The sequence below is a fragment of the Marmota flaviventris genome, chromosome 4, assembly GCF_047511675.1.
Source record: "Marmota flaviventris isolate mMarFla1 chromosome 4, mMarFla1.hap1, whole genome shotgun sequence".
Taxonomy (NCBI): domain Eukaryota; kingdom Metazoa; phylum Chordata; class Mammalia; order Rodentia; family Sciuridae; genus Marmota; species Marmota flaviventris.
Genome location: NC_092501.1, coordinates 31,208,767 through 31,234,730, shown reverse-complemented (window position 1 = coordinate 31,234,730; position 25,964 = coordinate 31,208,767). Strand labels below are relative to the sequence as shown.

The window sequence follows — 25,964 nt, the reverse complement described above, 5'->3', positions numbered from 1 at the left end:
ACATGAATGCAGTCACAGACAATATGTAAATGAATGTGTGTGGCTGTGTTCCAATGAAAATTTCCAACATAGGCCACAGACCAGATTTAGTCCACAGGTTGTAGTATGCCAACCTCTGTGGTAGACTTATCAGGCATTTCACAAGCTCTCAGTCCTGTGTGCCTACCTGCTAACATCTTTATTCTCCTCTCTAGTTACTACAAATGATACTATGCTCCTTTCCAAGTTCAATTGCAACTTATTCACTAGTTTCTATCCTTTCTGACCTGTTGAAAGGCATTGTTACTGCATTCATTCCTTTCTTTTACAGTTTTTTCATTTTACTAGAATTGATTCTTTCCTTATTCTGGGAACACTTTCTTTATTTGGCTTTCAGAATATTACATTCTGATTACCTTTAGTTTCACTGTTTATTTATTTTCCATTTCATTTGATGGTTCTTATCTTTTTCCTCTCAGTGTTGTAATGTTTTAAGGCTCAGACTTTGGTTTTCTGTATTTATTTCTTGTTTATTTCATCCTGTTCCAAATATATAAATTCATATATCTCTTCTTGACTCTTAAAGTTTTATCTTCCACCTAAACCTTTTTATTCTATATCCAGTTACACATTCCACATTTCCAGTTGGATGTCAGATAGACATCTCAAAGTTTACACAACTAACACTGGCCTTTTGATATAATTCCCTGCTACTTTCAGAGTCCCTTTTTTTTTTTTTCCCTTAGTAAAGAGCAACTCAGTTCTTCCAGTGACTGGGGTCATAATTTTTAGTTATTCTTGATATGTTTTTTTTTCTCTCTCAGAAAGTATGTCACCTGATCTTATGGGTCATGTTTTTCAAAATATATTCAGAATCTTACCATGCCTTATTGCTTTCATCAAGACCCATCATCTCATCAACTGGATAGTTGTAGTATATTAACCTTCAAACTGGTCCCTTGCTTCTGCTCTTAGATCCCTCTTAAATGCTGAAATGTGATCTCTTTAAAAAATAATTTGGCTCATGTTACTTCTCTGCTTCACTAGCTTCCCATCTCATACATAGTAAAACCAAAGTCCTTACAGCATCGTCCATCAAGCCCCAAGCCCTATTTTTTGAGGAAGCAGTACTAGTGATTGAATTGAGGGCCTCATGCATACTAGGCAAGCACTCTGCCACTAAACCACATCCCCAGCCCTTTGTTAAAATTCTTATTTTGAGACAGGTTCTTGCTGAGTTGCACAGACTGACCTTAAACTTGTGATCCTCCTGCCTTAGCCTTCTGAGTAGCTGGGATTCCAGGTGTGTACCAACACAACTGCTCCCATGTTACTTCTTTGACCTCTTACTGCTTTACCTTTCATTCTTTCGTTCAGTTGTGCTGATATTTTTGGTATTTCCCAAATAGGCTAGACATGCTGTACACTCAGGGTCTTGGTATTTACTGTTTCTCTACTTGGAGTACTGGCTCCCTCATTTTCTTAAGATTTTGGCTCCAGGGGGCTGCAGTTGTGGCTCAGTGATAGAGTGCTTATCTAGCATGTGTGAGGCACTGGGTTTGATCCTTAGTACCACATAAAAATAAATAAATAAATAAAGGTATTGTCTCTGTCTATAACTAAAAAATTTTGGCTCCAATAATACTTTTTTGTTTTGTTTTTGTTTTGGTTGCTGAGGATGAACCCAAAGCCTCCACATCACTCTCCAGCTCCTAATAAGACCTTTTTAAGTGAGGCCTCCCTGACTTCATATTTAAAATTGAACTCTCTGGTTCTGTCTTTTCTTCCCTGCTTCATTGTTTTCTGCAGGGAAAACTGTCACCTTTAAATGTATTATATATAACTTATTTACTTTATCACCTAAATAACTAGTAGAGTATTAACTCCATGAGGGGAGGGATTTTTGTTTGCTTCATTGACTTTTGTATTCCCAGTGCTTAGAACAAAGACTGGTACCTAATGGTGCCACCTATAAGTCCAGCACTATCCCAGATGCTGGTGTTACAGCAAAGAACATATGTGTGTGTGTGTGTGTGTATGTATATATGTGTGTGTGTGTGTGTGTGTGTGTGTGTATAAAACTAATAAGGACAAATTTAAATTTAAAATTAAAAAAGGTTATATAAGTTTATAAATAATCCGGGGAGGTTAAATTTAAAAGATGAAATGGCATAACAATGTAACACATTTTGCCAAGGCACATGCCAGTAATCCCATCTACTTGCAGGACTGAAGCAGAATCACAAGTTCAGAACCAGCCTTGGCAACTTAATGAGACCCTGTCTCAAAATATAAAATTTAAGAAAAAGGACTGGAGCTGGAGCTCTGTGTAGGCGCTTGCTTAGCATTCTCAAGGCCCTCAGTTCAATCCCAAGTACTACCAAAAAATATCCAAACAAACAAATAAAATAGAACCAGATTGTGATAAGGTGGTGAGCACTGACTACCCTTTTTGTAAGTATTTAAGGAAGGGAAAGATTAGTGAGTATTGCTGAAGTCTCACGTCCCTGTAGGAGAGAATTGGAATATTCAACTGTTACTGAATTTAGTTAGAGGAAAGGGAATGACATGCCTGGTGAAAGGAAACAGTATGAACAAGGTAAATTAAGGCATGTATGTGTGGGTAAGCATCTTTTATATTAAACAGTTATGCATCATAGTTCATAGCATGAGAAATGTTTCCCTGAATTAGGAACTGTGTCTGTGTATTTTAATCTTTAATTTTAAACTTGTTCATGCCATCCTACCTTAATGGTATGTGGCTCACATGTACACTAAATTACATTTGCATACTTAAGCCTACATTTCTGTTTTCTGTGTTTGAGTTACTTTTTAGGCCACATTGATTGGAAGGGAGCTGGCTTTGGTTATGTATATCAATTCTACAAAACTTTTTTTCTTATTTAAAACATAACAGGCATTAGTTCCTCTGGTGAATTTTTTAAAAACTTGAAACAGCTACAAAACAAAAAGACATTAGTTTTTTTTCCAAGTTATGAAGACAGTAGCTATTTCAAGGGCACTTATATAAGTCTTAGGGGTGTTTTTTTTTTTTTTTTCTTTGTTTTCTAGATTCTTGTATTTTTCAGTAAATTTTTCCTGCTGCAAGCTACTTTGATCTCCAGTCATATATAAGTGTTTCATACTTATTTATCTCTACAGGAAAAGAGTAGGTAGCTCAAGAATGCAGTAGTTATAGAAAAAAAAATCATGACTGTTTTCCTTTCTGTGTAATGTGACAAGTTACATGCTGAGTCACAAATATGGCTGTGCTAAAATCAGAGTTTTTTAGTTCTTTCTTAGTGTTTAACCAACTAAAGTGTAGTTAGTAGCACATAGAGTCTTCTTTTTTAGGCTCTGTAGAATGACTTTGCTTTTTATTTTGTTGTAAAGAGCAATATAACTCTCCAGGAATGGTACCTTTTGATTCACTCTGTTCAAATCATCCTTATCCTTGGCATTTTGCTTTGGGAATTTCTTTGTACCCAGTGTAAGAGTCCTATGTTAACATTGCTACTTCCCTGTTTCCTCATTTTTAATTTTAATTGTTACTCTAGTCTTCTAATTTTCTCACCTCTATTTTTACTCTTTGGCCAATTTATCTTGCCTTCTGGTGCCATTCTAAGAATATTTCTGAAATAACTACTTTTGAAACTTCTCTGTCCTCATAAATTAACAATGGCTCCTAGTTACCTTTCATATCAAGTTCACATCTGTCCTCTGTAGTCTTTCTTACTTAACCACCCATTATGCATTCATTCTTTCTTTGATCTAGCACTTGAGAGAAAAATGCTTTCCTTCCAACTTTTCTGTTTTTCAGGTTTAGATTGCTTTTGCTTTCTTTCTTACATGTTTAAGTCCTACTTCTCTTCAAAAGACCTTTACAGAACCTACCCTTTTGTGAAATAAACACAGTTAGCATTGATCTATCAACTTTCTGTCCTAAGGAATAGCAACCAAAGTGAATTACTAGTTCAAGCTGAAAGGAGGAGTTACTTTAAGGAAAAGGGATTCCTAAAATTCAAGGACAAGAACATACAGGCAGACCTCAGTAGAGGCTTATGGCTACAAGCAATATCAGAGTAATTAGTTTCAGTGAGGGTACTTGGGAAAGCCAATGATCTCTCCCTATTGATTTGGTTTGTTTCTTTTATGCTATACCATGCTGTCATTCTTCTAAAGAATTAACATGTCATCAGTAGTTTAGAGAATGTCTTTCTATATAGAGTTGTCTATTTTTTAAAAATATTTATTTTTTTAGTTATAGTTGTACACAGTACCTTTTATTTTATTTTATTTTATGTGGTGCTGAGGATTGAACCTAGGGCTTTGCACATGCTAGGCGAGCGCTCTACCGCTGCTGAGCCACAACTCCAGCCCAGATTTGTCAAATATGTTTAACAAACATATAGTCATGGAATATTTCTTCTGACAAAAATGACATAGAAATGAGGGTCTTTTAATTTAAAAATGTATTGCATGCCTTAACCTACAACTTCCTTTATTTTAAAAATAAAAATATTATTCACAATAAATATCTTTACAAGTCAGTTCAGTGTCTACATCGTCTTTCCCTCTCCCCACCCCAGTCCCCATCCTCTGTTCCTTTTTCTTCACTGGCCAACAGTGGGCATTAGAAATATACAACATGTCCGTTTGGGGCTGTGGCTCAGAGGTAGAGTGTTCGCCTACCATACGTGAGGCATTGGGTTCGATCCCCAGCACCACATACAAATAAAATAAAGATATTGTGTCCACCTATAACTAAAAAATAAATATTTTTAAAAAAAGAAAGAAATTTTATAACGTGTCGGTGCTAAGAATGTAGCTTGGTGTTGGAGCACCTGCCTCCCATGTGTTAGGGCCTAGTTTAATCCCCAGCACCTCAAAAAATAAAAACATGTGACATCTGTAACAATCGATTGGCAGAATTTTTCTTATTTTAATTTGTTTTGGATTCTACGGATGTTGCCCATATTTTCACTTAAGAGTCCTCTGTGACTTTGTTCTTTGCCCATTTTGTAATGTGTTTTTATTATTGTCAGATATATTTATATAAAAATGCATAAAATATACACGTCTTAGATAATAAAACAAATAACCTTTATATTTACTGTTTTAAGTTAACCAATGTGTTCTCTTTGGTTCTATCCTCCCTACCCATATGAAATTGCTATTCTGACACTTTTGGTATTTTTATAAGAATTAACTCCAAGTTTTTTAGTTTTGAAAATTTGGTAATAAGCCTAAATCTTGCATCTAGCTATGCAATGAAAAGTAACAATGGTATTAGATGAAGGCTCCCAGGGGATGCTAAGGTGAACAAGGCACCTGGGCCATAGTCTAGCTTTAGCTTTTGTGGTAGTTAACTGGGAGCCCTTTTGGGGATGTTGGTGTATTAAGTCAAGAGTGAATCCTAGGAACTTGAGGGCTCACCATAATCAGAATCTGATGGGTCTGTAGTGTGGACAGATATTGGATATCTGGAAGAATGAGTAGTCTGGTTTGAAATTGGTTTTTGAGGTCACCATGTGACAAGTTACATGCTGAGTCACAGTGTGAATATAGGAACATAGAAAGGAAAACAGAAAAACCATCAGTAGATATCAACACAAGTCAAATACAGATGAGATCTGGGCCTGGCTCACCTGGGAATTCTGTGCTAAGGTTGAAAAGATGGTGTGAAGTTCTTAATGATGAGTGTTCATCTTTGACCTGCCTGGAACATGTGATCTGATGCCCAGCTTTTATACTGGGATTTCCCTTTACTGTTTATTTTCTATTTGGGTGGAATGTATCTTCTAGGAACTTCTTAAGGAAGGGTATCTGGCAGGTAAATTTTGAGATTTTTCTTTCGTGTCTTCATTTTATCCTTACACTTGATCAATAGCTTGGTGAATTATAGAATGTTCAGTTAGAAGTTTTACCTCAGGATTTGAAAGCATTGTGCTTTGTTTTTGTCTTCCCATTGTTGTTGTGAGAAGTCTGGAGCCTTCTGATTTCTGAACTTTTGTTATATGAACTGTTTTTCTCTCTATAAACATTTGGGATATTCTTTTTGCCCTACTGTTCTGAATCTTTTGCAATGATATGTCTTGGTTCATATGATATGCCTTGCTGTGCATATAGAAGACATTTTTATCCTGGAAACTGATTTTATACAGTTCAGTACTGTAAAAAATAATTTATGATTGCCTCCCTCTTTTTGTTTGTACTTTGTTTCTCCATTCCTGTGGTGTTAGACCTGAATTGCTTCTCGTATTAATTTTCTTGGTTCTCCTATTTTTATCTTGTATTTTAAACCTTCTACTTCCTGTCCTTCTTTTCCTCCCTGTCTTGTACTGGGGATTAAATCCAGGAGCATTCTACCCTTGAGTTACTTCCTGAACTTTTTTCTAAAAAATTTTAAACCTTTTGTGACAAGTTCCCCGGGCAGGCCCCAAGCTTATAATCCTCTTGCCTCAGCCTCCCCAGAAGCTGTGATAACAGATGTGTGTGCCACTATGCCTAGCTTTTTATTTCTTTTATTATTATTTTTGAGACAGGGTCTTGCTATATTGCCTATATTGTCCAGGCTGTCCTTGGAATCATGGTTCTCCTGCTTCAGACTCCTGAGTAGCTGGCCTACAGGCATATGCCATTGCTTCTGGTGTTTATTATATTTATTTAGAGTTCTTCTTTGTTCTCTTAATGTTCCTTTTTTTTGGTGGGGGGGGGGGTAACATTCTGTTCTTTTTTGCATTTTATTCTTATTTGTTCTAGGTAGTTATACATGATAGCAGAATACTTTTCGATTCTTTGTATACAAATGGAGCACAACTTTTCATTTCTCTGCTTGTACATGATGTAGAGTCACACCACATGTGCAGTCATACATGTACCTAGGGTACATGTTCATCTCATTCCACCATCTCTCCTGCCCCCATATCCCCTCCCCTCCCTCCCGCCCATTTGCCCAAGTTCTTCCATTCTTCCATTCTTCCCATGCCTCCCCCCCCCCATTATGGATCAGCAGCACTGTTTTTATTTCTATTTTTTATCAATGAGTGATTTTTGTTTTTCTTTTTTCTTTTTGGTGGTGCTGGGGATTGAACCCAGTACCTTGTGCATACAAGGCAAGCGCTCTATCAACTGTGCTATATTCTTCAGCCCTTTGTCAATGAGTTTTAAAAAATATTTTATCTTAATGTATAATCTCCACTTTAATAATTACTTTTTTCCATTAATTTGGTCTGGATTATGAACTAATTTTAGAGGATTGCCTCAGATGTCTGTTGAGAGCCACAGCCTAAGGGGCCCCAGCAAACTTCCAGCTGCCGGGCTGGGGATGTGGCTCAAGTGGTAGCGGGCTTGCCTGGCATGCGTGCAGCCCGGGTTCAATCCTCAGCACCACATACAAACAAAGATGTTGTGTCCCCCGATAACTAAAAGATAAATATTAAAATTTCTCTCTCTCTCTCTCCCTAAGAAAACAAAACAAAACAAAAAAAACACTTCCAGCTGCCAGCTGATGATTGGCTCACAGCGGCCCCAGCAAACTTCCAGCTGCCAGCTGATTGGCTCCTCTGCGGTGATGCTCATTGGGCTGTTCCCCCGCCCTTTCAGACCATGGAGCTGCTCATTGGACTTTTTTGGCTCTGCCCAGGAGACCTAGCCAATCGGCCTCAAGAGCAGGAGGAGTGGTGGGGGGGGGGATTGAGAGGCTTGTGGGAAGCTGGTGGTGGCAGTTGGGCTCTGAGGGAATTCCTGAAGAGCTGGTGTGGCGTGTGTTCTAAAAATAAAGTTAGTTTCTGCTTGATAAGTGGCTCGTGAATTGTGCCCAGCCAGACTGCGGCATTTGGTGGCACACGCCACACCACACGAGCTCTTCAGGAATTCCCTCAGAGCCCACCTGCCACCACCAGCTTCCCACAAGCCTCAACCTCCCCCACTCCTCCTGCTCTTGAGGCCGATTGGCTGGGTCGCGTGGGTAGAGCCAAAAGAGTCCCCCAATGAGCAGCTCCATGGTCTGAAAGGGCAGGGAAACAGCCCAATGAGCATCACCACAGAGGAGCCAATCAGCTGGCAGCTGGAAGTTTGCTGGCAGCTGGAAGTTTGCTGGGACCCCTTTGGCTGTGGCTCTCAACAGATGTCTTTTCAGTTTGATTGAAATTTGAATTTGTTGAAGTATTTACTTTTTCCACAGAGAGTACATATGTCATATATTCTCTGAATCTGTATCTCTAAAATTGTTTCTCCCTAACATGAGAGTTTTCCTGGAGATAGAATTAATTCTTGGGTTAATCTTTTTCCCTCAAAAAACTGTTAATCATTGTCTTCTAGCATTTACAATTGTGATTAATATTGGTGTCTGTTTTAAGTTGGTGTTGCTCATGAAAAATTGAATACCATTTCAGATAACTACCTCATCACATTTTAGGTAGCGTTTCATTTTTATCCTATAAAATTTTTTTTACTAGGATAAATTATAGATATTGAGTTTCATATTCTCCTTACTGGTAATCTTATTTGGTATTTAGGGAGCCTTTAATTTTCGAAATTCAAGTCTTAAGGAAAAAAAAAAACGCATTTTCTTCTATTGTATTATTATTATTGTTGTCAGTCTCGTTATATAATTCATAAATTAAACTTTATCCTAAGTATGTAATGATAGGGAAAAAAGCAGTACATGAGTTTTGGTTCCACTGGGATACTTAGAATATATCCTCCCCAAGATAAGGTGGGGACTACTCTATCATTTGATTTATTTTTATTTGTTTTTTATTGCAGTAACTTTTATTGTAGTTAATATTTTTCATTGCTGGATAGAAAAGAAGTTTCTCTCAGTATTCAGATTATGTGAGGTAGGAGGATCACTTGAAGCGAGGAGTTTGAGGCCAGTCTGGGAATCATAGTAGGCAGAGCTCAGGTTAAAAAAAAAAAAAAAAAAAAGATGGTAGTTGTTGGTTGGTTCAGTATTTGTCCATTTCTTAAACCAAACATAATATGTCTATAGAATGCTTTTCTAGTTTTTAGCCATTTTGTAGTATTCTCTTTATTGTAGTGTTTGATTATTTCAGTGGGTACTTGGGAAAGGGAGGAATTTAAATGGTTTAATTTGCCATCTTGATGCAGGAAGTTCCCCAGATTATTTTAACACTTTTAGAAATTTTCTTATTTCAAGACGAGGGGTATTGGTCAGTTCTCATGAAGTAATGATACTGTAGTTTAAGTAGCACATTTAAAATCAGTAATCCTTGTTAGTGGGGTAGAGATTGAACTATAATAAAAAGAGCATTAACCAAATAGGTTCTAAGATTAAAGTTACAATAAAAATTTCTCATTACTTTTTGTACTTTACCTGAGTTGTTCCCAAAATATAGTACATTTTTAACCACAGGTGGCAACCCTAGTATAAGTTGCTATCAAGTATTATCTTTGTTTCCGCACGCTTACAGTTTGAATTTTGAGGGTAAATTGTAAACCCAAAACTACCTAAAAGACACAACTCCCGTCATACAGTATTCTACATGTTATAAATCACATACAAAAATATTGACATTTAACATTAGTTATTTATGGTTATATATAGTTATCAGACTTAAGACTAACTGGATTTCTTTCTGAAGTGGTCTCTTCCCTTACTAGTATTTCACAATCTTTGTTTCTTTTGTCTAGCAAAAATGTTCCAATGAAGCTTTTTAAGCTCTTGTATTTGAACCTGAAGTTAGTGAGAACTTACATGAAAACTCAAGATTACTATAGAAGAGGTGGCAAAGGTGAAACAGGACTTTTCATAATGTCATTTTAAGTTTCAAGTGAGCTGTAATTAAGGAAGGAATAAGCCAAATCTATCTGTTGTATTTTTTTTTAATTTGCTATATTTTATTTTATAACCATTTTGACTCCTGAGTTACACAGTAGAGTAACTTAAAGAGATTGGAACAGTTCAGTTTCTAGCTTTTCAGAATTTCTTCCCCCATCTTGCCCTAGTCACTGAACAAAAACCAGAAAGGTGATTTAGTAAATCTGATTTTGAAAAAAAATAATGCAATTCTTACATAAAATGGCCTCAGTAAAACAGTAAATTAAAACTTGACTCCTTCATTGCAGAGACTCCTCTTATTGGTAATGAGTGGCTGGTCCATTCTACTGGAAAGAAAAGTGCACTGCTTTGCTCATCATTTTGGAATTTTTCTTGATGAAAGGATAGTGTCAAATGGCCTTCTCAGTCTTCTATCCCAGCTTCCTTACAGTTCCAGTTAATTTTGGTAACCCTTTATGGCCTTCCATTCCCTCCACAGGGCCTTCCTTCACCTTGCATTATTTTTCTTTGTAATACTGAGGAATTATAACAAGGAATTATAACATTCCATTCTGGGTTCACTGTATGAAAGATGTCCTCATTAAAGAGATAGTTATGAGTCAGTAGCTTAGTTTACTCTCTTTAATGGGCTTATTGAATTACATAGTAACTTCTTTGAGCAAAACTTTCCTTGTAGGGATCATCCCTGAAAATTGTGTTTTCTTGTTAAGATAATGAAACAAAATGTTTGATAGAATATTTGCTTATATGATTCTATAATTTGCCCTGTTCTGAGTTTTTAAATATAATTTGCAACCAAGGGAGATTTAAATCCAGAATCTTATTTAGTATACAAGGAACAGATAATCCTACATCTAGGTATGACAATATTTGTAGTTGTAAAACACATTGTCTGTGTGAGAGAGAGAAACATGAAAAATAGGTAAGAGCTATGCAATAGACAGGGAAATTAATAAGCCTTCCAGTAGCTCTTGAATTATATTTTCAGTGTGGACTTTTTATTTTGTTGTGAATGTTACAAGTTTTTAGGACTGCAGAAGTGCATATTGGGATGAGAATAAATGTAAATCTATTCATCCTTCAGAAGTACTTAATATGCATTGCCAGACACAAGTTTGAGGCCAGCCTTAACAACTTAGCAAAGCCTTGTCTCAAAATAAAAAGGACTCAGGATATAGTTAAGTGGTAAATGTGCAGGGTGTTTTACATGCAAGGACTGAAATTGTATCAGTCTTCATAACAGCAAAACATTGGAAAAGATTTCAAGTCCTACCAGTGAGTATCTCATTAAATAAGCCAGAATACATTTGTTCTGTGAAATACTCTGCAGCCATTAAAGAGGGTATTTCCAGGCATTGGCCTGGAAAGAAGTCTATGATATAAAAGTGAAAGAAGTCAAGTTGCAAAAGTATGTAGAGTATTCTATTTACATAGGAATAAATTGAGAAAACCCCATATATATGTATGACTTTTGTGTTTACTTATCCATCCTTCATTTGATAATAATGCTCTGATTCTTTCCAGGGAACTATCCAGTCTCTATTCTGTAATCTCAGTTCATGTTATTGGATGGTGTTCACATGCTTCTGGCTCCAGTGAAGGCCGCCTGCAAATCAGGCCTGGTCATTCATAAAAATTTATCTCACTGTAGGGATTGGCACTTAAGAAAATTTGGGCTGAGACTTATGTTCTACTTTTGAGGGAATAACATGCTCTTTTCTTAGTCTTGTACCTAGAAGGATGTTAGCCAGTCATCTTGGTATCACCTTGAACCTGAAAATGAAGCCAAGAGAATGAGAGATACCAGATACTAATTACATTGTTTGTATATCTAAGTGAAACCTCCTCTTAGCTTAGTGTATTAGACATCTCCAGTAGTTGTAAATTCTGTTTTGCTCAGATCAGACTGAGTTGGATTTTTGGACATCTGTAACTGAGAGCACTAACTTCTGTGCAAACAGGTATGTTATAAATATATAGAAAATGGTCTGGGATGTTACTCATCAAAATGTTAACAGTGCTTCATGGAAGAATTGCATTGAGGGAGAGGATACCAAGGGGGCTTTCTTCTTTTCACCCTAAATTTGTGTTATTTTGACTTTTTTTAACATGCCTATAAAAATGAGTGGAAACAAAAATTGGTTAAAAGCCCAATAAAAGAATACTGTGTTTATATACTGTTTTTCTCCACTCTTCTTTCCCTTCATTATTTTGAATTATAAAATTTACTATAATACTACTTTTAAAAATATTTACAAACAGTACTGAAGATGTTTTTTAGTGTCTTACTTTCTTATATGGACTCTTTCCTCTGGTCATGGTAATGTACTCATTGTCTTCTGGATACCTGAGTCACATTGTTGACAGCCTTTTTCATAAATGGATGTTCAAAGAAAGCTGTAGGTAGTATCTGTATTTAAATTCATAATCAAGCCAACCATATTTTCTACAATAATAGGAATTCATAGTCTAGCAGAGAAATTTGTGCTGTTTCTATTATGGCAGGAAACTGGAAAATGTAGTGTAGACCCTAAAATGTTAGGCTTTTAAAAATATTTGGATGGTTTTTATAGAAAGTCAAGAGAATGTGAAAAGGTGACACCAACCCATAAGATTGACATTTGTGATGTGCATATATAGACACATGCTAAATAATCTTAATTTAAAATAATTTGTCATTGTCAGAGAAATGAGAATGCTAAGTGAACTTTCTAACTAACTTCTTTTTGTAATGGGAAATGAACCCAGGGGTGCTTTACCACTGAACTACACCCCTAGTCCTTTTTATTTTTATTTTGAGACAGGGTATCATTATGTTGCTGCCCTCAAATTTATGATTCTCCTGCCTTAGCCTCCTAGTTGGCTAGGATTATGGGTGTGTTGTGCCATTGCGTTGTACTGAGCAGCCCATTTACTTTTGATGAAATTTTTTGATATGCTAAAATATATTAAATAATTTCATACCTTCTTAAATAGGGTATTCTTAGTACGATATGACTCTTTCTTAATATGTTTTGGGGCCATTATGTTTATCAGTAGTTCTGTATTGTAGAATGCCCTCAGGTTATTGGCACAGGTATAACTGTTTCGTTCTTAAGCTATGTTACTTTAATAAGCTATGCTTCTAAGATTTTGTGCCTCTCCCCCCTTTCTATTGGGGTGAAAAATCACATGACATAAATTGGCATTTTAAAGTATATACTGTAGTGGTACTTATTACATATATCTTCTGTGCACCCATTGCCTTCATCTAGTTCCAGAATATTTTGATCTTCCCAAAGGAGACCCCATACCCGTTAAGCAATCAGTTCCATTTTCCTTCTTCCTTTCAACTCCTAAAAACAATGAACCTGCTTTCCATCTCTGTGGTATTAACTATTCTGGGTAATTCATGGTATCCTCTCTTCCTTTTTGAAAATATTTTTGCTCTCTCACTGCCAAGGAACTCTTAATCTTCTTCATTTGCTAAGGATTGTGAAACCAACACAATTTCACTTAAATTGTTGGAAATAAGTCAGATCTGCCTGAGAATATGCAGAACTTGCCTATGAGGAGAGCTCATGTACTTTCATGAGTGGACTTCATGGCATCTCTTTTGGCTGCCACACATCCTGCTTAATATTTTCTGTTCTTGTTTATATACTGGAAGAGCTGCTGGATAGTCAGCACTGAATAAACAATGTGTTAATGTACACGTCCTTTCTGCTTTAGATTAAAGATGCAGTAGGGCAAGGACCACTATTTTAATCTCTCCATAGCACCTATCAAAATACTTGATATTTATTAGGTATTTATTAGTTTTTATTAGAGTGAGTTGGTTTTTGGGGGGAGAGTGGGTATTAGGGAATGAACTCAAGGGTACTTGGCCACTGAGCCACATCCCCAGCCCTATTTTGTATTTTGTTTAGAGACAGAGTCTCACTGAGTTGCTTAGCACCTCGCCATCGCTGAGGCTGACTTTGAACTTGCCATCCTCCTGCATCAGCCTCCCAAACTGCTGGGATTACAGGCATGCACCACAGTACCCGGCAGATTGAGTTGCTTTAAAAGCCTATTTTCACTCTGGCTATCAGTCTTTGGGAAATGTTACTTTATAAGAAAAAATTTTAATTATGTAGATATTTGAAACGGGATTGATGGGATTTAGAAGTATGAAAATATAGGGGTTTTTTGGGGCACTTGTAGAAATACAGTTTTGGACATGTAATATTACTATAAGAAGTAGTTTGCTTTTTGTAATGAACCCCATGATAGTCCTCTCTATATGTAGCAATAGGTAATACCATCTATGTAGTAATACCACACTATGGTCTTTGGCAAACGGAGAACCCTTAATTATAACGTTTCACACGTTTGAACCTTACAGTCAGATTCTGATATGGTGAAAGTTACATAGGTGGTTATGATGCTTGTCATTGTTGAGAAACTGCTCTATAGGGAATATTCCAATGCCCACCAGGTACATGGGAACTTTTATCTATCCCTTTATTATTATTTTTTGTAGTTTTGAAGAACAAAATGTTTTTTAAAATGTAAAAATTACATTTAGCGATACAGTACAATATTTAGAGTAAAAAATTTAACATTTTACTATATTAGGCATGGCATATTAAAAAATCAGTAACCTGGCACCTTTCTAATATATATTGTTAGTTTAGCATGTACATTAATGTGCTTTTTTAGATGTGGCCTAAAATAGATTTGAGAAATAATATAAGGATATTTTAATCTGTAAAGCAATTTGACTTTTAATTATGTTCCTTCAGTAAAAGATTTCTGTAACACTGAAGTTTTTAGGTATTTAGATTAACTAAAATTTAAACATGAGATCTTTGGTCATTATGAGTGGAGCTTAATATGATTTATACTTTATTTTCTTTAGCTTATCCAGTTTTATCTAATATTTGCTTATGTATTTAAGAACATAAAAATAAGAAAATCTAAGTTTTCTAAAATATAATTTTATATGTTTACTATTGAACTTTTAGTACTCAAATTCCAATCTCAGCAATGTACTTGGTAATCAGAAGGTAATGGTTCTCAACAGTTTGTTAATGGTTCTTAACAATCTTTATGTGTGTTTTCTTTTTCTTTCCTCCTTTCCTTCTGAGGATGGAACCCAGGCCCTTACACATGCTGGGAAAGTGCTATCACATCCCAAGCCTCACTGAGTTGTTCAGGGTGGTCTTGAGTCTAGTTCTCTTCCTTACTCAGCCTTCTGAGAGCTGGGATCACAGCTGTATGCCCCTACACACCTGGCCATGTGTATTTTCTCAATTTTTTATAGCAGCCTTGTGAAGGAGGAAGGGGAAGTACTGATTTTCCCCCATTTTTCCAGCGAAGAGATTATAACACAGATTCAAACTTGTTAGAATAACAAGAACAATAGGTACTTTAATTAGTGGAAGTGGATAGTAATGGTTATATTCTAACCTGCCAGAGGCTTTCATTACTCCCATCTGCCTGAGTACTTGGGACCAAAAAACCCCAAATAGCCTAAATGGTAGGAAACCAGACCAGGTCGTAGACAGACTTCAAGAATAAGGGAAATTTCTGTTTCTTTCAATTTTTTCCTACTTATTATTTTTTCACCAGTTAGTAGTGATAACTTTAGATAGTAAATGTCGTCTTTTTGTTGTTGTTTGTGTTAGATGAATCAGGCTTTTGTTTTAAATGTAGATTATCTCTGGGTAACTAAGGAAATAGAAAATTCGGGGTGAAATCTTTCGGGATTGAGAATTACCTTATGAGTGTAGGATCAACTATGTGAGTGAAAAAGTAAAAGTTAATAGTGTGCACAAACCATGTGTGCTTAACTGGTATAACTGGAGCGTATGTTTTTAGAGCTCTCTTGTTAGGATTTTTTTTTTTTTTTTCCCCTAGAACTGGGCATGAACCCAAGACCTTGCAAGCAATCTACCACTGAGCTGCATTCCCAGCTCCCCACCTTTTTTAAAATCATATTTTGAGACAGGGTCTCACTAAGTTGTCCAGGCTGGCCTCTAATTTGTTATTCTTCTGCCTTAGCCTCTTGAGTAGCTGGGATTATAGGCCTGTGCTACTACCATGCCTGGCTCTGAAGCCATTTTTATTCCATCAGATATAGTGGTGCATGCCTGTAGTCTTAGCTACTTAGGTGGTTGAGGCAGGAAGATCCTTTGGGCCTTGGATTTCAAGGCTGGCCTGGACAACATAATAAGAACCTATCTCAAAAAATAACTTTTTAATCCTGTTTTAAAACTAGTTTACTATAAAAATCTTAGAGCTCTAGGGTACTTATCCAGCTGTTGTTTTCTTTTAATGAGGAAACTGAGGTACAGAGAAGCTGAAGCTTTCCCAGTGTCATATAATAGAGTTTAAACTAGAGTATGCTTTCCTGACTTCCAAATGAATTTTAGTTTTACTTTAAATGATTACTTCTTGCTAAGTTTTTCTTAACATACTTAACAGGTGGTTTGTGTCTTTAATATACATGCTTGATTAGTATTTCTAGTCTGCTAATATGAATGTAGAGATATAAAACTTACTTTGAATTTTGTGATGAAAATTTCAATTTTTTTGTTTAATTTTAGGTGAAATGATGTGGGGAAAATTCTGGTTATTTTGAAGATGTCTCGACACAGTATCATTTCCTGTTTAAATTACAGATAACTTCAGAGATTTTCAGAACAAAAGAAACTGAGATTTTTAATTAAATCATGCCATCTGAACAGAAACAGTTTTTTTGTGATAAAAACCAAACTACATTTAAAAAAGAAAATGATGTGGAAAAGGTGATATCTGATCCTATAAGATCAGTACCTAGACCAAAAATTTCAGAAAGTAGTTTTCATTATGATCTTAAAAATGTGAAAATTGATTTGCCGAAGATAAATATTCCAAATGAAGTCCTAGTGAAAAGTGAAGTTGACAAATATAGAAAATTATTTCAGAGTAAACCACAGACTGCAAGAAAATCTATCAGTGTAAAGACTGTGAGCTGTGTAGAGGAGTGCATATTACTTCATAAGTGTGAAAGACCTGAAGAAGAGGGTATAAAAATGTCTGCAAAAATACTCAATTTCAGCTGTTTAAAATGCCAAGACAGCACTCTATATAGCCCAAATGATTTGCAGAAACACTTTCAAATGTGGCACCATGGTGAATTGCCTTCATATCCTTGTGAAATGTGCAGTTTTTCAGCAAATGACTTCCAGATATTTAAACAGCACCGACGAACCCATAGGAGCACTTTAGTAAAATGTGATATTTGTAACAATGAGCGTGTATATACTTTATTGGATTTGACAAAGCATTTCACATCTACACATTGTGTTAATGGTAATTTTCAATGTGAAAAATGCCAATTCTCCACCCAGGATGTTGGCACATTTGTCCAGCACATTCATAGACATAATGAAGTTCATTATAAATGTGGTAAATGCCATCATGTATGTTTTACCAAAGGGGAGCTTCAGAAGCACCTTCATGTGCATTCTGGTACTCTTCCCTTCACTTGTCAATATTGTAGCTATGGTGCCACCCGTAAAGACTATCTTATAAGACATGTTATAACTTTGCACAAAGAACACTTGTATGCAAAAGAAAAACTGGAAAAAGACAAATATGAAAAAAGGATGGCAAACACTTCATCGGGACTCAAGTTAATACTGAAAAGATATAAAATAGGTGCATCAAGGAAGACATTCTGGAAACGTAAGAAAATTACTAATGGAAGTGACAGAAATATAGAAGAAAACACTCAAGTGCTTAATAAAATAAATAAAACACAGACCAAATCTGAAGACCAGAGCTATCTTGGTGAAGAACATTTAAATAAGGAAAAGGGTGAAAGACTACACTGTGAGAATAGTGATAAGCCTGCAGAGTTGGAGTCAGGAAAACCAGCTCTTTTGTCCACTGGGCAATGTAATAGAGCTGAGGAGGGATCCAATGCTACTTCAGGTTTCTTGAAGACTGCTCTACAAGGACCTACAGTATTAATGGTGAAAAATAATAAAATAACAATTCCTGCTAACTATAGTGCTAAGTTTATGGGCTTCAAGATGGTAGATGGAAAACAGCATATTGTAATAAAATTGTTGCCTACAAATAAGCAGAATTTATACTCACCCACCTCACACTCAGATGCTGCAAAAGACAGTACTACTAATTTGCAGCCCCAGACTTTGGACACACCTGGATTTTTAACAGGAGTAACAACTGAGATAAGTGACACAGTTTATATGAAACCACCTCCATTTTCATGTTCATCTCCTGTACTTTCAGGGAAAGTAATTTCAGAGAAAGAAATGGCTTTTATATCAGAAAAGAATAACATGCTTCCAACAATGGATTATGGCAAAAGTGTATCTTCTTTACCAACAACATCAGAATTGGTTACCACATCAGTGACCACAAAAGTTGAAGCAAGAGATAATGTTGACTTATGGGGAAATCATATCATTCAGAGTCATCCTGAGGTGTTAGGTACTACCATTAAAAGTCCAGACAAAGTCAACCATACTACCAAACCAAATGCATACAACAGTGGAGATATGCACAACTATTGCATTAATTATGTCAACTCTGAGTTACCTGTTGAGTCCTCCAACCAAGGATCATTGCCTTTTCATAATTACTCAAAAGTGAATAACTCGAATAAACGTCGAAGGTTTTCAGGAACAGCAATGTGTGAAAACCTTCAGAGAGAATCTTCAAGCAAAACAGTTCAGCAGCCAGTTGTTAGTGAGACAGCTTTATCACTAGTGAGGAAGGAGAGCTCAAACCCAGATAGCCTGTTATCATCTGTCAGCTTTTTAAATGATAAAGATGGAATTTTAAAAATGAAAGCTGAAGTTGAAGAACAATGTGTTTTAGAAAAAGGACACAACATTGAGGGACAAAACCTGTACACTAATGAAAACCAAAACTTAGAGAGTGTAACTGAAAAATCTAACTGGAATGACATTTCTAGTGTCGATTCACCTCTGATGCCTAGAATTACATCTGTTTTTTCTCTCCAGAGCCAACAGGCATCCGAATTTTTGCCCCCTGAAGTAAACCAGTTGCTTCAAGATATATTAAAACCAAAATCTGATGTAAAACAAGACTCTGACATTCCAAATCAAAGCCTGCCACTTCATTGTGACCAGTCATTTCAGAAACACGAGGGAGAAGGCACAATAGTTGAATCTTCAAAAGACTTCAGAGGGCAAGGCATCTTCCCACTTCTCTCTAGTAATGGAGGTGTTGATGTGCCCCCAAATGATCTGAATTTAAAATGTAATGGAAAGGAAAAACAAGTGCTATCTGTATCACAAGATATGAGAGATTCAGAGAAGACACCTAGAATTTCAGGTATTGGCACATTACTTAAGACTCAGTCAGATGCAATAATAACACAGCAGCTTGTAAAGGACAAACTACGAGCCACTACACAAAATTCAGGTTCTTTATATATGCAGAGTCCACTTCTAAACTCAGAACATAAAAAAACTATATTTGTTCAAACTCCAAAAGGTTTTTTTATACCACTGCATGTTGCCAATAAGCCTGGATTCCATGTTTTTTCAGGAAGACCACGTCCACTAGTTAATACGCAAGGTGTACCTCCTCTTTTAAACAAGAAGCCTGGGATGATTTTGACATTTAATAATGGGAAACTTGAAGGTCTTTCTACTGTAAAAACTGAGAGTGCTCAAGTTTGTGGAACTGTGACCAAGGATCCTTGCAAAACACCTTTTTTAAAGGTAGAACAAAACAACAATTGTCTAACACCTGCACTTTGTTCCAGCATTGGCAGTTGTTTGAGCATGAAAAGTAGCTCAGAAAATACATTGCCATTAAAAGGCCCTTACATTATTAAAACATCAGCAAGTTCTTCAGTGAAAGCTATTCCTATTCCCAATGCATTGTCTGAGCAGCAGGGAACAAAGTTAAATATCTTGGATTCAGTAAAACCTCAGAATGAAATTTTTTCAAAAACACCACTTTATACCCTCTTGCCTGATGGCACACAAGCTGTTTTTTTAAAGTGTGTGATGCCAAATAATGCTGAGCTGCTTAAGCCTAAGTTAGTCCAAAATAGTTCTTATTATCAAAATATACAGCCAAAGAGACCTGAAGGAACATCACAAAAAATATTGCTGAAAATTTTTAACCCTGTGTTAAATGTGACTGCTGCTAATAATCTGTTAGTTAGCAACTCTGCATCCTCACCACAGAAAGACGGTGTACCATCTAATCAGACTATAGGTGGAGAGCAGAAAGAGCCAGAATCTTCTAGAGATGCCTTACCGTTCTTATTAGATGATTTGATGCCAGCAAATGAAATTGTTATAACCTCTACTGCAACATGCCCTGAATCTTCTGACGAACCAGTGTGTATCAGTGACCATTCAGAGGCCAGGGTATTAAGATGTAAGACAAATTGTACAATTGAGAGAAATTTCAATAGAAGAAAGACTTCCCCCCAAAATTTTTCAAAAATAAAAACAAGTGTAAGAAATAAAGATTCTGAAACTGCCTTTGTAGCTAGAAACAGAAACTGTAAACGAAAGTGTAGGGATAGTTCCCAAGAACCTCCAAGAAAAAAATCGTCATTGCATAGAAAGTGTAAAGAAAAGGCTAAAACTGAAGATGTTCGTGAAACATTTGGATTTAGCAGACCTAGACTTTCAAAAGATTCAGTTAGAACTTTGCGGCTTTTCCCTTTTAGTTCCAAACAGCTTGTGAAATGTCCTAGGAGAAACCAACCAGTTGTGGTTTTAAATCATCCTGATGCAGATGCACCAGAAGTAGTGAATGTGATGAAAACTGTCGCTAAATTTAATGGACGTGTACTTAAAGTTTCATTGTCAAAAAGAACTATGAATGCTTTACTGAAACCAGTTTGTTATAACCATTCAAAAACAACTTATGATGATTTTTCCAAGAGGCACAAAACATTTAAACATGTTAGTTCTGTGAAAGAAAGGTTTGTGCTAAAATTAACACTCAAAAAGACAAGCAAAAATAATTATCAGATTGTAAAAACTACCTCTGAAAATGTTTTGAAAACTAAGTTTAATTGTTGGTTTTGTGGTAGAGTATTTGACAATCAGGACGCTTGGGCTGGTCATGGGCAGAGACATTTAATGGAAGCCACTCGGGATTGGAATATGTTAGAATAAGGTATTGTAATTACCAAGGAAAAGAAAAGCAACATTACCTTAGAAGAAAACACTGGGTTGAAGTACCATACTACATGCAGCTTTTACTTGGTATAGTTCCTGAAATTAAATGTTTTAAAAGTCATATGTTTTTGGAAGAGCAAAAGCTTTATGTGTGGTACTTGAAAATGCCATCGTTACACACATAAGTTTTGGAAGAAACTAATCAGCACAGATGTACCTTGATTTTTTTAAAGATGTGTTTGTGGGAAGTTAGGGCTAAAGAAAATTTTGATAAAAAGTTTTCCCAATTTACGTCTTTAGAGACTCTTAGTAGAGGGTAATGGCAGCTCCATTCCCTCTCTTCTTCCACCAGCCTTATAAGTCTGATATATACAGCTCCTCTGAAGATGGAGAGCTCTTTCACGATGGAGTTGAGAAATTTCTCCTCACTTGTGAAGATATACTGAGAGCTTGGGTAAAAAAAGTTACTTGACATTTGCTAAATACAGTCTAAAGGGTATTAGACTCCTTTGAAAGTATCTTTTAACTTACTATAGTTACATCTTAAATAAAGCTCAGAGTATGGGGCAAGTAAACCCTGTTTTATGTTAAGCTCTCTTCTATGTCAAAAATTGGAACATCCTCCCAATGTGATTTTGATTTTCTAAATGGCCATGTCAAGCATTGCAATAGATGGGCAGCCTCAAGAGAATCTCTTTGTCTAGTTTCAAGTCCAGTTAAAGAATTTCAACGTTTTCCTTAAGCTGATTATATTCTCCAATGATCCCATTGCACAGAAGTGTGCTCATCTGAATTAAACTGTTTCCCAAAAACCAAGTGACCATCTTTTCCTAGTTGCCATCCCTTAACCGTGGAACATAGAAACACTTCTAAGGGAATAGATTTTCTTGAAAATTAACATTTTTTTTTTTTTACAGAGATGATATTTTGAAGCATGATTAGCAAGGCAGATCATATTTTTGTCAGTTTAATTACTATTATTATCTGAACATGTCCAAATTAGGACAAACCATTTTTGTTAGCAACTTTTCAGTATAATGGACAACCCAAAGCAGATATATACTAATTGTTGGTGTTGGAAAATGGGGAAGAATTAACACTGGACTCTGGTAGTTCATAAAACTTCAGGACAGATTCCTAAGGAACATGCCCAAAGGAGTTTCTAAGTGAACATTTTCATAACAATCAATAGATTTAAATTTTTCACCTTGTAAGTTTGGATCAAATTTTGTTGGATCATTGGGTAATGAAGTTCTTCAAATTTTGTTGGATCATTGGGTAATGAAGTTCTTATATTACAAAATTGTGTGTTGTATGGTTTTTGTTATATTGTTACTATAAGTGTTAATGATATTTTCATTGATTGGATGAAAACTTCAGGGCTTCTTTTCTGTATATAACAAATCTGTACATATTTTTTGTACTTTGTTATGTAAATTTTGCACAGAAAGTTTTGTCACAAAAAATTTATTTTCTTTTAGTTTAGTTCTGTGCATGCACTAATAAAACTGGTTGTTTAATTTAAAGAGAATATGTAAAACTTTAACCCATGTTATTTTCTATTTTTCTTGGTTATTATTTCAGATGTGGATTTTTTTTAGGTAAAATTAATTTTTCAGGGATTGAACACTATTGTTAGCAAGTGCCTAAAAAAGATGTGAAACAGTTTACATATGTCAACTGTAACAGTAAGGTCCCAAATGGGCCCATTCCCCTAATAGTTTTTTATTTTAAAGAAAGCCATACATAGATGCTTCAAGCTATCTTGCTATGCACATTATACTTGTACTGTTTTTGTGCAGTTTATCTACTTTCTTAGTGAAGTATTTTTTTGTATAAAACCTGGTAAAATCGTGTTTCTTAAAAATTGAGCCTAAGAATGGAGTTGATTGGAAATACACAGTATATATTAATAATGTATATGGTGTTTAAAGAATGGTAAGCATTGTTAATTTCATTGTTCCTTGTTGATGAATGTTTTCTTCAATTAAAGTTATCTTAAGTTTGTGTTTACATAAGAATTTTTTTAACTGTGCTAAAATCTAATAGGAGATTGTACCCATTATTCTGATGGGTAATTATTTATATTTCCAAAGTGTGTGAAGTTTTTTGTTTTTTATGCTATGCTAGTGAACTATACAAAATAAAGTATGAGCCTCTTCCCCAGAAAAAGTCATAGATGAAATTTTGTTTGAGAAGGGTCACATTTACCATATTTTTTTCTGTTGTGCTGGCAAGGTGAGCCATAGGTGGCTTATGCTCTTCAATACCCTACAGCAGTAAAACTGAAATGCTGTGTTAAGGATAGATCTGTAATGAGCCATTGCTTCCTGTGACTAGAAAGGAAAAAAGGAATTATCCTGCCAGTCTTTGTGATGCTCTAAAAATACTTTCAGAGTAGCCATTCCAGAAAAATTACAGTTGTGATATATTTGTCTGAAAGTTTTAAAAACCGTTTAAAATCAGTTGCATATGGGAACCTTTTGGTTTTAATTTAGGTTATTCTGAAGGGTGCAAACCTGCTTGGAACTTCTTTATTGTCGAGTAGGAAATAAATAGAACCCTCTGTTCTTTATTTTTCTTGACTAAAGATGACTGAGCTAATCAAACTTCAGAGTCAAGAATTAGTTTATTTTCCTATTTATCCATTTCCATTGATGTGGGCCTCCCACTGTTTAGCATTGACTTTAAAAAGTAATTTACTTTTTCAAAGAATTTCATCTTGCTGAGTATTCAGTAGCACAGATTGAAATGCTGTAGTTTTTATGAAAATTTTCATTAAGGGGTCAGCAGTTTGTTTTTCAGGAAAGGGTCAAATGGTAAATAACTTGGGCTTTATTGGATATAGTCTCTGTTGTTACTCATCTCTTATAATGCAGAAATAGCCAGGGACTATACATAAATGAAGGTGAATGTGTTTTAATAAGACTATTTACAAAAATAGGCAATGGGGCTGTGGTTGTCACTCCACTGGTGGAGCGCTTGCCTAGTATGTGTGAGGCACTGGGTTTGATCCTCAGCACCACATAAAAATAAATGAAGTTATGAAAAAAATATTTTTTTAAAAAAATAGGCAGTAGTTTAGATTTCGCCCACCAGTCATAGTGTACCAACTATTGCTTGAGGTCCCTCAAAGCTGTGCTTTTAGGGTAGGGTATGCATTTAAAAAATACCAGTTTGATGGTTTGTGATACACTCCATCTGTTTTGAGTTGCAAAGTATAAAAACTGAATTTGATATAAAGTTGCCACTGTAAATGTTATTTTTGTGTAAAAGTGGAGAGTACATAATGAAAAACTTTAAGTGTAATGAAAACAATAAGTGGGTAAATATGTCATCTGTGTGCCAAGACTAATGCAAATTAGGGAGGGAAGTAAAAATGATGAAAAAAGCAGAATTGCAGAACTTATTATGTCCAGGTTAGGTCAGAAATAGCTACTAGTTTTTTCATTTGAAATAGTTGTTAGGAAAAAGTAATAAGAGATCTTGGATAGGACATGATGGAGGTGAGTTGAATATTACCCACTAATTCCACACAGCTGACAGATATTTTCAAAAATGAAATTCCTTTTTACCATTGATATTTGCTTACTTGGGATATATACCTGTTTGGGTTAGTACACCGATTATTTGCCTTAGAAATTTATTAGGGTTCTTGTTCTTGGCAAGGTATCTTGATATCCCATCTGGCAAAACTTGCTGGAGGAATTAATTTTTTATTTCATTGTTGCCAATTAAATGACATTAGCAAAAAATTTTCCTTACAATGCAGAGTAGAAATGGTTGATTGTGGTTCATTGGTTTATATGTGCTTCATTTAAAAACTAGATGATCAAGAAATATTATGGAGGACTTGCTTTCAGTATCTTGAAAATCCAAGGGAGTATGCTGAAAATTACCTTCCTTGAAAACTACAGTAATTAGCTGGAAAACAGTCTTTTTAAAAAAAAGACCCATTTATAGTAAAAGGCACAAAATAACCTGATTAGTTGTATGAAGCTACTGGAAAACCACAGGAATATCTGGGTGGAAGATTAAATAAACTCACGTGGGAGATTATATTTTCCACAACTTTGCCCTTCTCCCTGCTTTCCCTGCACCCAACAGCAGCTCCAGGGTAGCGCATTCAATGAACAGCCAGTTTTTCATTAACCCCACCTTCTGCTTCATAGCACAAAGGTAGAGAGCTGTAGAGAGGGTTGGAGTGAGCTTCAAAGACTTGACAACATACTACATGTTACAAGGGTTCTGTATGAGAATTCTCTGGAGAGACAGAACCCATACAAACTATGGAAATATATGAGAGGGTACATAGGGGAATTGGCTTACATGATTATGGAGGTTGAGAAGGTGGCCTGCCAGCTGGAGACTCAAGGATGCTAGTAGCATTGCTCAGTCCAAATCTCAAAATCTCAGAACCAGAGAAGCCAGTAGTGTAAGGCCTCACAACCCACGCGAGGCTGTTGACATCCAAAGGCCAGAGAACCAGAAGGTCCAGTATTCCAGGGCAGGAGAATGTCACCAGTTTGCAAAAGAGAAGTATGCCCACTTCCCCATTCCATCCATCAACACACAAATCTCTGAAAATAACTTCAGAGATACATACAGAAATAAAGCTTTACCAGCTCTCAAAAGAATTCTTAAAATTGATGCCTAAAAATAACCATCTGAGGGCCTGACTTTATTTGGGACAGGACTGGAACAATGAATACGCTAAAGAATTGCTAAAAACCATAGAGCATGCACCTAAAATTTAGTTGGGGGCTAATGGTTGATGATGATACCAAGAGAGACAACAAGGAGTTTAGAAAGAGAAAGAGCCTTGATAAAATCACAGATACTCTTGTGATCAGGAAGAATGCATCCTGAAGTCTGTGACCTAAGAGTGACCAGAGAAGGAACTTCTGAGTCACGAGTTCCTGGCTGAATGCAGGGCCAACTTTTAAACCATAAGCTGTGAAAGCAATCTTCAAGCCACACACATACCCCCAGGATAAGGTGAAAATCTTACTGATTCAGAGGGC

The 25,964-nt window shown here is 35.8% G+C and overlaps 1 protein-coding gene across 2 annotated transcripts in view; it reads left to right on the top strand.

Annotated features, from left to right (window-relative positions):
• Znf518a (zinc finger protein 518A) overlaps positions 1-23,101 on the top strand; it is a 29,027-nt gene extending 5,926 nt beyond the window's left edge. For both annotated transcript variants that reach the window (XM_071611045.1, XM_027930418.2), the window contains exon 3: positions 16,357-23,101. In XM_071611045.1, the coding sequence (XP_071467146.1) occupies positions 16,483-20,937 (4,455 nt within the window). In that variant the 5' untranslated portion in view covers positions 16,357-16,482 and the 3' untranslated portion in view covers positions 20,938-23,101. The remainder of the gene's footprint in view (positions 1-16,356) is intronic.
• The last annotated feature ends 2,863 nt before the right edge of the window (positions 23,102-25,964 follow it).